At 58.1% G+C, this 13,792-nt stretch overlaps 1 protein-coding gene across 2 annotated transcripts in view; it reads left to right on the forward strand.

Annotated features, from left to right (window-relative positions):
* Positions 1-13,792, forward strand: part of SMARCD3 (SWI/SNF related, matrix associated, actin dependent regulator of chromatin, subfamily d, member 3) — a 29,208-nt gene that overhangs the window by 11,779 nt on the left and 3,637 nt on the right. The window contains exons 1-3 of one of the 2 annotated variants that reach the window (XM_049777902.1): positions 9,001-9,391; positions 11,701-11,912; positions 13,268-13,310. In XM_049777902.1, the coding sequence (XP_049633859.1) occupies positions 9,314-9,391; positions 11,701-11,912; positions 13,268-13,310 (333 nt within the window). In that variant the 5' untranslated portion in view covers positions 9,001-9,313. Of the gene's footprint in view, positions 1-9,000; positions 9,392-11,700; positions 11,913-13,267; positions 13,311-13,792 lie in introns of those variants that run through there. The other variant, XM_049777903.1, reaches the window with a different exon arrangement.

Below are 13,792 nucleotides of genomic sequence, written 5' to 3' on the forward strand. Positions count from 1 at the left end.
CTCACCTAGCTTCTTCCTGCCCCAGTATCTCACCCTGTCAGGCCCCAGCATGGATCCCCTCCTCACTGGGCACCACTGCAGGGTCCACTTCACCTCTGCTCCTTCTGATTATCCCAACAGTGCTGGGAGGCTAGAAGCTTTGCTCGGTGCTCTAAGGGGTTATATCTTGTGCTTTCCCCAGCCCACAGAGCTGCTGGGTGCAGGGTCCCCACCAGCTGTGACTCCCCTGCCCTGTTTCCTTTCCATTCCCCATCCTGCAGCACCCTCAGGCTTCCCACCTTAGATTCATGCTGCTCCTCAAGCCATGGCTCCAGGGAGTTGCCAGGGTTTAAGCTGAGCCCAGACCCCTACCCAGCTCCCTGCACCACTTCATTTAACCACTATGCAAGTGCTGCCATATGCCCACCAAGTTGTGTTCTACATACATGGGACCTCAGTTCTTCTTTCCCTTCCACTTGAGAGCTGGCAGGGACTCCTGTACTGGCAGCAAAGCACAGGCAGGGCAAGAAATAGAAGAAAAAGGTCATGATAGCTGGTGGTCCAGCTGTAGACACCTGTGCTGTGTGCTCTGAAGATGTTTACCCTCAAATCTCATGTCTGCAAATGGGTGCCTTTTTGATGTTGGAGGGGATGAGGGATTGGCTGGAGAGAATAGACAGGAGGAGACATTAGCCTTGCACACAGCCAATCCTGGTCCTGTCCCCGGCACCCCACAAGGTTCTCTGAGTGCCACTTGGTATAATCCTTAGAGCAGAGCCAGAAGTAAGCCCTGAGTGTTTCAGGGCAGGGCCCCAAAATCTCCCCCCCCAAAAAAAAAAAAGTTACTGGCTAGAGCCCAGAGTCCCTTGACACCAATTCATGTAGACATGGACTCTTCAATAGCATTATTAGGGGTTAGAGAGATAGTATAGCCGGGAGGGCACTTGCCTTGCACACAGCCAACCTGGGTTTGATCCCTGGCATCCCATATGATGCCAAGCATGATCAAGAGTAGTTCCTGGGGCCGAAGCAATGGAGCAGTGCTAAAGCATTTGCCTTGCATGCGACTGACCCAGGACCAACCCACACCTGGCGTCCCAGCCAGGAGTGATTCTGAGCACAGAGCCAGGAGTAACCCCTGAGTGTCACTGGGTATGCCCCCCAAAAAAGAGAGTAGTTCTTTTCTTGTTTTTATTTTTTGGGTTATACCCGGCAGTGCTCAGGAGTTACTCCTGGCTCTACACTTAAAAATCACTCCTGGCAGGCTTGGGGAACCATATGGGATGCCAGGATTCGAACGACCATCCTGCACAGAAGGCAAAGACCCTACCTCCATGCTATCTCTCAGCCCTGAGAGTAGTTCTTGAGCGAAGAGCCAGGAATAACCCCTGAGCAACACCGGGTATGCTCCCCCTCAAACAAAAGAGAGTAGGGCCGGCGAGGTAGCGCTAGAGGTAAGGTGTCTGCCTTGCAAGCGCTAGCCAAGGAAAGACCACGATTCAATCCCCTGGCATCCCATATGGTCCCCCCAAGCCAGGGGCAATTTCTGAGCGCTTAGCCAGGAGTAACCCCTGAGTATCAAATGTGTGTGGCCTGAAAAACAAAAAAAAAAAACAAAAAAACGAAAAAAAAAAAAAAAGAGTAGTTCTTGAGCGAAGAGCCAGGAGTTACCCCTGAGCACTGTTGGATGTGGCCCCCAAACAAAAAAGAATAGAATTTCCAAGCCCCAATTGGCAGCCATATGATGGAAAAAATGTTTCCGGCACCTAACCAAGCTCAGATCCATCATCCATAGGGGCTGTGGAACATCTATCCAGAGCAGGACTCCAGGACTCCAGATAGCTAAACAATGGGAGATGGTGTAAGATGCTAGTGAAAGGACTGGGTCCCTGTGGCTTGATCTGGAAGCCAGTGTACAGGCAAGGAGCAGGCTGGGAGGCAGCCAGAGGGATAAATTATAAAGCTGGGTAGCAGAATGAAGGCACCAGCTCACATTCATGACGGGTGCTGGAGCCAGGGTCTGTTGCCCAAGTGGTTACTCCAGCCCTGAGACCACTGAGCTCTTTGCCCAGTTGTGAAATCCTTCATCTAAGACTGACCTCCCCATCTCCTCTCAACCCCATATACTTCTGTCTGGTCCCCGAGAAATCCTGTGTCTAGTCCCCGGGAAATCCCATCTCTGGGCAGAGAGAACGCCTTTGAGTGTGCTTCGATCATATCTCCTGCTGTCTTCTGATGCCAGTTAGGACATTGTGTTCTCCAGACCCACAGCTGCTGCCCAGTAGCCCCTAAGCATCCACTGCCCACCCCATCGCTGGAGACCACATATCAGGGTGGCCAGGCAGGGCATGTAACACAGTTATATGACATATATGTGTGTGATGCCCACATGGAAGGCTCATCTATTCATAGAGCAAGGCATCCTTCAGTGTGCCCATAGGATTTTTTTCCCCTAAAAGGTAATGAGAATTCTTATACAGGAACAAAAGGAAACTTCTGAAGCATAACAACATGTTTTAGAATTTATATTACCATTGGGTCGGAGAGATAGCATGGAGGTAAGGCATTTGCCTAGCTTGCAGAAGGTTGGTGGTTTGAATCCTGGCATCCCATATGGTCCCCCGAGCCTGCCAGGAGCGATTTCTGAGCATAGAGCCAGGAGGAACCCCTGAGCGCTGCCGGGTGTGACCCAAAAACCAAAAAAAAAATGTATATTACCTGTGTATGGGAGGGTGTTTTTTATTTTTGTTTTATTGGGGGAAGATTGGGACATACCCAGAGGTGCTCAGGCACTGTTCCTGCTCTGTGCTCAGGAGTGACTTGTGGCACTGTTCAAGGGGCTAGATGCAGTACTATGGGTGAATAGAATTGACCACATGCAAGGCAGGTGCCTTACCTTGGGGTATACTTTATTTTATTTTAGAGGACCTGAGCTGTGCTCAGGGCTTACTGCTGGCTCTACACTCAGGAATAACTCCTTAACAGTGCTCAGGGGACCCTATGTGATGCCAGGGACCAAACTGGACCCCTCTGACCAAGACAACCGAGTTCATGGACAGTTTGAATCTTGATTTGCTTCTTTAAAAGGCATTGGGTGCCAGGGAGGTGGCAACTGGACAATTGGAGCAAGTGTTTTATATGGCAGTTTCCTTCTCTTGAGCACCACTGGCACCCCTCCTCACTGCACTAGGCGTTTCACCCCCCAAAAAATAAAGCAGGTGATGTGACTCAGCAGGAGGGTAATTGCCCAGCAAATATAGGGTCTCAGGATAGATCATTATACATTGTGTTTGTGTGATTATTCCCATAGGAAAGTAAATCACAACTGACCTTAGGGACCAAGGGTATGAGGTTGGGAGACACTCTCAATCTGCAGTCCCTTCTCCCAGCACAATGACATTGGCTTTAGGGCTCCATAGAGCATCTGTCCTCCTCCACAGGAACATGCATGTCCATAGGGCTATACATCAGTCACCAGCTTGTGTGACAGCCCACAGCAGGCATGTAAAGAATCTGAGGTCCTCACCTTTGAGATACCAGAACTCTTCTAGTTGGGATTTGTCTACAGCTGATATAAAAATCCCTACCTTGGGCTAGAGTGGTAGCACAGTGGTAGGGCATTTGCCTTGCACGTGGCTGACCCAGGATGGACACGGGTTTGATCTCATATGGTTCCCAAGCCAGGAGCGATTTCTGAGTGTAGAACCAGGAGTAACCTCTGAGTGCTGCTACCTGATGTGCCCCCTCCACCCCCCCAAAAAAAAACAACCAAAACCCCACCAAGAAAACAGCACTTAATTCCCTGCATAACCCTTCCCAAGAACCAAAATAAGCAGTTGGAAAAGGTAAGCTAGGAGAATAATTCAATGATATGGAATGGTAGCTGGCAAAAGGGTGAGTGCTGCCCTAAACCCCAGCAAGATGAGGCATGTGGAAGGTGGAAGAAGAGGCTGCATCTAAAGAGAAGGAGAGAATGTCAGGGGTGGAACTGTCCCCTGGGGGGCTGGGCTGTCCTTCCTTATGGATTCACCTCCCCATCTGTCATTACCATTGGGCCTCAGTCCCCCAAAAGTACTCTAGTGAATTGTTCTGACACTCCAACTCTGCTCCCAAAGCCCAGACGACATTAGTTATATCCTCCAGAAGTTTCTTGGATGTGGGGGATGAAGCTACCAAGAGTTTATCCTGACCTTGGAGTTGAGATGGGAGAAAAGAAAAGAAGTGGGGTGCTGGGGCAGAACTGGGGAATGTGTTCAGCCTGGAGGTAGGAGGCATCCCAGGTCATCCCTCATCCCATCCATAATCCTGGATGTCAAAGGTCAGGAAGAGCTCAGAGCACCCCATTCCAGGAGCCTTAGAGCGGAATGAGCAGAGTGGGATGTCCATAGGAAGCCACAATATTCAGGAGATGCTATCAACTTGGGGGTCCCCAGCTTCCCAGACAGGAATAGGCAAGATGGATGGCTTCAGCTGGAGAGAGGCGTGGGGAGCACATGGGTACCCTGGCCCTGTTTCCCAAGAATAGCAGAGAATCAGGTAGGAGAAGAAGAGGGGGTGTCTCTGGGGTCTTTATGCTTTGTTTGTTTTCTTGCATTACACCTGGCAATGCTCTTAGGAGCAAGGGCTATTCAAGATCTATGGCTGGGGTTGTCGCCTCCAGGGATCAAACCTGAAGGTTCCTCCTTGCAAAGCAAACCTACGTTGGTGCAAAGGGGGCTGTAGGCCAGAAAGGTTTTGTGGGACCATCTTTGCCACCATATTGCACCATACTCAGGCCTCTGCCCTTTGCTTGCACAGGCCCTGCCCACATTTCTGCACCCTACACACAGCTCCATTCATCTCTGCCAAGGTGGGAAATGTGCTGCTTCCAGAGGCCCCTCACTGAGTCTCAAACTCAGACAAGAAATGTCAGCTAAACAGGGCTGCAGTGAGGTAGAGTGCAGGTCCCAAAGGCTCCTGAACAAAAAGCTCAACTGGGCAAGAGGGAAGACTCAGTCATGTAGCTTCATGCTGTGCCTGCTTAAGGGAAGCCCCACCCAGGACCCCAAGGCTAGGCTGGCAGCTTGGGATGATGCAGTGTTGGATTCTGGGACAGAAGGCTGGGAGCAAGCAGGACTGTGAGCAGCCCCTTCCTCAGGATGGCCTTGTTTCCTGTTTCTGTGACACTCCATCTCTGCATTCCTGAGCCCCTGCATTCCTCCATCATTTCACTGTGTCCCTGCATCCCTCTATCCCATCATCCCTCCATCCATCCTTCCTTCCCTGTATCCCTGAGTCCTTGCACTTGTATGTGCCTGCATCCCTCTCGCTGCTGTCTGTGGCAGTCTCCTTTGCTTTCTACTCCTTTCTGGTTCTGCTCTGACTCGAGAACCCTTAGATTTCAGAGCAGAGATGCCCCCCCCCCCTTAGGCAAACCAATTCCCCAAGGTCACACAACTGGCGCAGTGACCTATTTTCCCTTTGTATTTTGTTTCTTTCTATAGGTTTTGTGTTGTCTTGCATGTGAAACACAGGAGCTGCCCACTGCCCTGAGCTGTAGACTGTCCCTTTGACAGGGGGGAGAGGGGGCCCATGGGTCCCATGTCCTCCCTAGCAGGAGGAGCAGGAAGGGAAGAAAGCCCTCACTGGGGAGGGGGTAGTGCAGCCTCCCCTCTGCCCAGCTCTTAAGGCCACACTTTGTCCCAAGGTCTCCTCTGGGTTCTTGGGGCTGAGACAGCTACCAAGCAGGGAGGCTGGCTTCAACTGTCTTGGGGGACCCCCTGATAGATCCAGGGGTCAGTGGCACAAGGAGCTAGAGGCAGCTGGGTTAGGATCGAACCCAAACACAGGAATCAGAGATGCTGGACCTGAGTGCTCCAGGCAGGCCTCCTCTTTCTTTTCCTCCTCCTCCTTCTCCTCCTCCTCCTCCTTCTCCTCCTCCTCCTCCTCCTAGTTCTCTCTCGGTTTCTCTCTCCCCTCCACCCCCCCAATCCCGGAGGCTGATTCCATTCCTCCAAGGAAAGCTTTTTATTGATGGGGTTGGGGAGAGAAAGAAAGAGGGAGAGAGTGCACCCCTGCCGTCCGCTTTCCTTTGTTCCTCCCAGCCTGCCTCCCTTCTCTCCCTTTTCCAGCCTCCCCACTAGCCAAAGCCTCCCCTCCATGTCCTGCTCCCTTGCCTCGCCCCTCCTTCGCGTGGGGGGGGGTCCCCCAGAATGGGACCTTCCCCCCGGGGGGCGCGACCCCGTCTTCCCCATCTTCCCGCAAGGAAGGAGTTAAGTGCGGGCCTCCAGCTCCCGCCTCCGCCTCCCGCGCGCCGCGATCCCGCAGTTAGGCCCCGCGCTGACCTTCAGCAGCGGGAGGCCGCAGTGCGCATGCCCGGCCCTGCCCGGCCCGGCCCGGCCTCTCTCCCGCCGCTGCCCCGGGGCCGTGCGGGAGGGCGCGGGCGGGCCGGGCCGGGAGTGCAATGCGGGAAGGGGACTGGCTGAGCCGGGCCCGGGCTCGATGCAAGGGGCGGGGGCCCTCGATCCGTCCCGCCGGCCGCGGCGCATCTCTCCCCGCGCTTTGGAGGAGAATGCTTTGCCATTTGGTGCTTGCTGGTGGTGCCTCGGCGAGGGAAGGAGAGATGGGGGGACGACAGGGGGGACTCCAGACTGATCCAGGCCGCTCCCCGTGGTGCGAGGAGGGTAGCCCAGGCCCTAAAGATTGGGGCTGCCCCCCGGGGGGTGCTCCCCTGCCCTAGGGAGCCCGGGCCGGCATATGGCATCCTCCTGGGATTGATCTACTGGGTGGGATGGGGGAGAGGAACCTGGCCCTGGGCATCCTCAGATGTGCCTCTGGGTGTGAAGGCCCCTGGGTCGCTGCTGCTGCTTTCGGGGTGCAGCCCGGAGCGGGGTGGGGTGAGGTGAGAGGGGCTGCCAGTGAAAGCCAGGCTGGGTGACCCTTCTGGCCTGGGCATGTGCCCCCCCAGGGGGGTGGGCATGCATTGTGTCTGCCACCTGTAGTCAGGTGTTACCTCAAGAGGTGGCCACAGATAGTCTGGTTCCCCGCTGGTGGAGGGGAGGGGGCGTCTGTGGGCAGCTGCTTGGGGGTGTACACTTGCCCCTAGAAAACATCCCCAACCCGGCAGCCATCCCACTCCCCGCTGGCTGGCCCCTCCCTCCATCCGCCTGCAAATCTGCCACTTCCTCCCCAGCTTTTCCCAGAGGCCTCTCTCTAAGGAGTTCCAAACTCTGGGCTCCTTCCTCATGAGGATTCTCCCCCAGTCCAGTCCTTGGAATGTCCCTGTGTCCATGCCAGAAGCTTCCACAGAGAAGGGAGTTGGCCAGCAGGGACTTAGCACCCTCAGGTACTTACCTACCTGCCTTTGGTGAGCCCCAACCACTAAGGAGGTGGCAAGTGTTGGCAGCCTTGGGCCCTCTCCAGATTCTGTGCCCAGTATTGGAGGACAGTGGTGTCCAAAGACCTCAAAAAACACTCAAAGATACATCATGTACGGGGTACATCCACCTTCCAAGTGCGTGGGTGAGAGTGGGAAGAAACATAGACCAGGCACCAGGGTGGGGCGCTGGGAAGGCTTCCTGGAAGAGGGGACCCAAGTTGGTTGGAAAAGATGAGTGTAGTGTGGAAGGGGCAGTAAAGGGGAAAGATGAGCAGTTAATGGTGATGAGAGCTGCCAGGGCACTTAGCAGGCTGTAGGCGCCTCCTCAGGTCCCCAACCTCCCTGGCTGCTGGCTCTGGGCACAGTATGGTGGGCCTGGCATGCAGCCCCGGGAGAGATGCAATAGGCGAGACTCCTGGGTTCCTGCTGAGCCAAAGAGAAGCGAAGTCCAGGGGCACAGGCTTCTCTGCCCTCTTAGTGACACCAGTGGACAATGACAGGGAGCACAGGTAGGACATGGGCCCAGGTTTAGAGCCAATCTCTGAGGTGCTCAGTTCCCACCTCTGAAGGCCAGGAGGACCCTGAGGTAATCTTGCAGCCAGTGCCCCTAACCTTCCCTAGATTCTGGCAGTACACCCCATATGTCCTGGAAGATGGCCCCATGGTTCCTAGGAGAAGAGAGGTACAGTGCCATGGCACCCAGCTTGAGGGGGTTCTCAGGACTGGCCCCTCCAGTTCACCTCCGCATCCCTCCTACCCCCAGGTCCTGCCACCATTGGGGGTTCTTGAGGCTGGCCCTTGCCACCACACACCCACCCCTTCCCCAGCTCAGCCAACAAGCCCCCACTTGCCTCTCTCCCTCAATCTTCCAACCCACCAAATTTCTGGTCTTCACACCACATTCATTCCTTTCCTGTTCAGGGAAGCCCTCTTGGCGGAAAGCAAGCGGGCCTCCACTTGGCCGGACTTTCTCACACTGGAGACAAAGAAAGACTCAGAGACCCAGAAATAGATGCACAGGGGCCGCGTCCAGCCACACAGGCTCGCTCCACACTCGAGAGTGGACATTCGTGTGCCCACACCCACCCACCTTGAGCCGGGGTGCGCGTGTCCACAAACACATCACACGCATGCACACACATAGAGAACCACCTAGACTTGGGCACACACACACACACACACACACAGACACACACACACACACCTCGATGCAGACTGGGGGACCCGCCTCCCGGGCACACCCACCCGCTGGCTGGCCGCTTGGGGGTGGGGTGGGGGTGCGGGAGGCCTCTTCCTGGGCCAATCTCCCCCCCCTCCCCAACTCCCGGATTCCTTCCAGCGAATGCTTCCCTACTTGGCCGGCTGGGTCTCTAGGGAAAGGGCCTCAGAAATGCAGCAGCAGGAGCCACTTGGGGGGGTTGGGGGAGGGGGATCTGCCCGTTTCGGGCCCGGCCTGGCCTTGCTGGAGCATTCTCCCACCCGACACACTATTTGTGGCCACGGAGCTGGGGTGGCCGGCGAGCCCCCCACCCCTTGCGCGCGCGCCCCACTCTCCACGGTCGGTGGAGGCGGCGGCGGCGGCAGCGGCCCAGCGCCTGGGCGGCCGGCGGCTTGCAGAGCCCGGACCGCTTATCTGCGCCGCTCGCTCGCTCGGCCCAGCGAGGCGGGGAGAGGCCGGCGCCTGCGTCCCGGCCGAGCGCACAGGCGGACCCCGGGCCGCCGACTATTTCGGGTTATCAGCGCAGGAATGCGGCAGCCGCGGCGGCGGGCGGGCGGGCGGCGTGGGCCGTGGGCCGTCAGGGCAGCCCTGAAGGGGCCCCCTCCCCACTCCGCTCGAGTAGAAGTGTGAGAGAGCCCAGCAGGACTCAGAGGGGAGAGTTGGAGGGAAAAAAAGGCAGAAAAGGGAAAGAAAGAGCGAGCGAGCGCGAGAGAGAGAGAGAGAGAGAGAGTGAGAGCCGAGCTGCCGAGCCCACCCCGATGGCCGCCGACGAAGTTGCCGGAGGGGCGCGCAAAGCCACGAAAAGCAAACTTTTTGAGTTTCTGGTCCATGGGGTGGTGAGTGGGGGAAAAGTTAGCGGGGGAGGGAGGAGGGCGAGCGAGCTGGCGCGGGCTGAATGGAGGGATGGTGGGGAAGGGGGTGCGCCGGCACCCCAACAGGGGATGCCCCCCCCGGCCCCCCAGCCGTGGGCCCCAAGCCGGCGCCCGCCCTGGCACCCGGCCACGTCGCCAGTGGCTGGCCCGCCGGGAGGGAGGGAGGGAGGCACTGGCAGGGTGCTCGCCAGGGCCCGAGTGGGACTTGGGGACGCGCCCCCACCCCCAAGCTGGGGGGTCCCCTGGCTACCAGAGTGCTGTCTCCCTTCTTTCCACATCTGGGGGAGTGGTCCAGATGTGGCCCCTGGTGTGGGGGTGAGGGGTGGGGGTGGGGACAGGACTTGAGCTGGGAGCTCTCTGGTCATCTTTGGGAATATTGTTCTGAGTGTGGCAGAGCAAGACGCAGGTGACCCCCCCACCTCCAGGAAAGCGGGGTCCCGGAGCCTGGGACAGAGAGAGGGGACACACCCCTAGGGACAGGGAGGGGGGGGCTGAAGATTTCCTGGGGGAGGGGCAGCACCGGAAACTGCTGTCCAGGATGCCTCAAAGGTGTGAAAGGAGGCAGAGAGTGGGGAGTAGCTCACAGATAGGAGGGTAGCCCCCACTGGAGTGGCCTTTAGGGATGGGGGGGGGGTCTCTAGGGCCAGGACTGTGAAAGTGGCTCCGATCTGGGTGTGTGAGTGAAGGCTAGGGCTCGCTCCAGAACTTGGTCTGGGTTCAGAGGAAGCAGTGAAGTTTATAATGGTCAGATCTGGTGGTGACCCCCATGGGATCACTCTCAGAGGAGAGGATTCTTAGACTGGTGATCATGGCTGGGGCCTAGCAGGGATCTCCCCTCTGGGGGCCTGGTCTGAGGGTACGCTAAAGTCTCTCTTTGAGGGGATCCCCAAGCCAGCCTGCCTCCTGACCCCCAGGCTTCTGTGAGTAGCTAATAGCTCTGAGCTTGCTGGTTAAAGGGGTCCCACTTAAAAGTGATTACACATCGGCCAACTTAGAACTTGGGTTGTGGGGGGCACTGCAAGACCCTCTCTCACTACCTGAGTACTCTGAGTGCTGTTAGGGAATGACCAGGCCTGGGCTCCAGAAAAATCCAAGGGGCTTGAGTGACAGGCCCAGGTGGGGCAGGGAGGCCCCATAGTATAGCACACAAGCCACAAGCCCTTTCCCTGTGGGAGAGATGGGCAGGGACAGCTGGCTGGTGGAGTCAGGTCGGACCAGGTGGGGGCGGGGTGGGGGGACAGGAGGGTGCTGGTAGGGGCAGCTGCATTGCTGGAGGGCAGTGCATGGGGTACAGGGGCCACAGGCACCCCATCAGCCCCCTCACCTCCTTCCTGTTGCCTGAATTCCCACCTCTTCCCTTTACCCACTACTCTGCAGCCTCCTGGAAGTTGGACCAAAACGGGGTCTTAATAACCCCTGGGCCCTCTCTGCACTTGTTGGGGTGGGGCTGTAGAAGGAGGTGGTGGGCACCACTTTGGGGGATGCAGGCAGAGGAACCTGGCGGCTCTTCCAGCTGGGAAAGGGGGCTGGAGGGAGTCTCACCTTTGCTGCCTTCACCTTGAAGCAAATCCTTGGGATGGGCTCAGTTTATAGAAGACCCTGGGTGTAGCCATTGGGAATTAAGATCAAAGTGATTTTGGGGAGGGGGGTGAGTGGGGGTACCGAGGGTCAAGAGTGCCCTTTATCCCCAATTTCAGGGAGCTGAAGTGGGCCTGGACCCTAGCCAGCCACTGAGACTCGAGGAAGGGGGGTGCTATTAGCTAGAACCTGAGAAAGACAAAGCCCGGGGTCCCTCCCAAACCGTGCACGGGGCGGCATGACCTTGGCCGCGTCGCATTTCTCCTTGAGCCCCAGTGGTCTCGTCTGTCAAGTGGGGACTGCGGGGGGCTGGGTCCTGGCCGCCTGGGGGGAGGCCTTAGCGGGTGCCCGTCCTTGGGCAAGGTGGAAAGGCGCCCCGAGCCCCGAGCCTGCAGATCGCGCCCGCAAAGCCCGGAGCCGCGGTGCCGGCTTCATTCGTCTCCTGCAGGGGCTGCGGGAAACGGGCGCCCCAGCTTTCTTCTCCCGCCCGCGGCGGCAGCTTCGGGGGGTCCCCAGCCCGGGGGGCGGGGGGCGGCTGGGAGGGGCGGGGAGACCCACGTGGGCTCGCCGAGCTTGCAGGGCAGCCCCCCGCCTCCGCCTCACCCCTCGGCCCGGCTCTGACCCGCGGACGCCTTGTCTGTTGCTCTCCCCCGCCCCGCATCGCACCCGCACCCGCGCCCGCGCCCGCCCCGCAGCGCCCCGGGATGCCGTCTGGAGCGCGGATGCCCCACCAGGGGGCGCCCATGGGACCCCCGGGCTCCCCGTTCCTGGGCAGCCCCGCCGTGCGACCCGGCCTGGCCCCCGCGGGCATGGAGCCCGCCCGCAAGCGAGCAGCGCCCCCGCCCGGGCAGAGCCAGGCCCAGAGCCAGGCGCCGCCGGTGCCCGCCGCCCCCGCGCGGAGCCGCAGGTGAGTCGGGGCGGGTTGGGGCGGGGCGGGGCGGGGCGGGACCCGGCTCGGCCCCCCGCGATCGCCGCGGCCCCGGGCAGCGCCCCCTGGGCCCGGGGGCGGGCGGAGGGGCCCCGGCCCGGCTCCCTTTGTGTGGCGTGGCGTGGCGTGCCCACCGTCGGGAGGGAGAGGGACCCAGACCTGGACGAGACGGGCGGCCGTCGCGCCCCGCTGGCCCGGGGACGGCCACCTGCCCTGGCCCGTGTCCACGCCGCTTCCCGGGGCTTTGGGGGGTATGCACCTCCGGGAGCCGTGTCCCCCTTCCCCAGTGTGACCCTTAGATCTAAATCTAAAGCTAAATCTGGGGCGGGGGGTAGAGGTTGGCAGTGTGCCCTGTAATGGGTGGGTGGTCTCTGCCCAAGGGCTGCCCCTAGTTCTGTCCTGTGCCCCCCCATCAAGGGCATGCATTCGCATCTGGGGACCCCAAAAGCTCCTGCTGCTGCTGCTGCTGCTGTTGCTGCATGGCGCTGTCCCTCTCTTCTCTGGGTCCCAGACTTTTTAAAAAGCGCACTAGATGGGCTCCCCAGAAAGGTGAAAGAAATCTGGCTTTTCATCATCTCTCCTCTCTCCCCCCCACCCAAAAAAAAAAGAACTCTTCATTGACTAGACTGTCCTTAGGAATTCTCTGGCCACGTGAATAGTCTCATTTTAGACAGTAAACACGTCCCTGGTTGATCTCAGATAACATCAGAAATGTATGCCCAACGTATCATTATTATGGTAATAATAAATAAAGGGCGCTTGCCTGGCCCTAAAATTTAAAAAAAAAAAAATTTTTTTTTTTATTTACAAGGTGTTGGGGGGCAGCAGTCGGGGCTACCACAAGGGGGCAGTGTGTAACCATCCTTGCAGCTGGGTTTCCAAGAGGGCTTTCAAGGGGTGCACTGGGCAACCAGCACCTTAGGACGCTGGGAGTCTAAGTCCAGACAGCTCCTCCGGCCCACTGCCACCCAGGGGACACCTCCTTTCTAGATCCGTGTATCTGGGTTCTGTTAGCCCATCAGAGAGTAAGGATGTTCAGACCCTTGGGGGTGTTGTCCTCTGTGCCCAGGGTACAAATCAGGTATGGCAGCCCAAGGATGCCTCAAACCCCTGGCCTTTTGGGGCCTTTGCTGAACCTCACAACTGTGCTCCGGCTTCCCCAGTGCCCCTTAGACTCTGCAGTCCCCCTCCTGGACCGCAGGACAGGGTGGGGTGGAAGGCTGTGGGAACCCCAGCCTGGCAGGCGGAGATGTCGGGATAATTTAGCAGGTGGCCTCGTTACTCCCAGATCTGTCGCCATGGTAACCTGTTTTTTTTCTTTAAAAAATGTACAGTGCCAAGAGGAGGAAGATGGCTGACAAAATCCTCCCTCAAAGGGTGAGTCCATTCTGTAGCCCCAGCCCCCATCCTGCTGCTGCCACCCCACCCTTTCCCACCGCACCCCCTACTGCCTTCCACTGGAGCACACCGCTCACTTCGCCACTTTTTGTTTCCAAAAAGCTCGTTAAGAAGAGGGGCTTCCCAGGCCAGAGGGAGGGTGTGGGGTGGAGATGAGGGGAGCCTGCAGGGGTCAGGAACTCGGAGTGTACACAACTGTTTTTCAGCCACCCTAAGATGTACAGACATAGGACAAAGAGAAACAAATGAGAACTTGGGGACCAGAGACTAGGGGGGCGGGAAGGAGGGGGACCAGGATACAGAAGCTGGTGAGGTCTGGCATCCTGACATTGCTCCCAAGGCCTGCTGAAGACAGGGAACCACAGCTGGGAAACCCCTAGTGGTGTCTGGGTTTGGGGACAAGGTAGAGGCAAGTAACCAAGGCACCCCACTGTCTCAGGGATCCCAGAACCCTATCTATG

The sequence above is a fragment of the Suncus etruscus genome, chromosome 1 (genome assembly GCF_024139225.1).
Source record: "Suncus etruscus isolate mSunEtr1 chromosome 1, mSunEtr1.pri.cur, whole genome shotgun sequence".
Lineage (NCBI taxonomy): Eukaryota > Metazoa > Chordata > Mammalia > Eulipotyphla > Soricidae > Suncus > Suncus etruscus.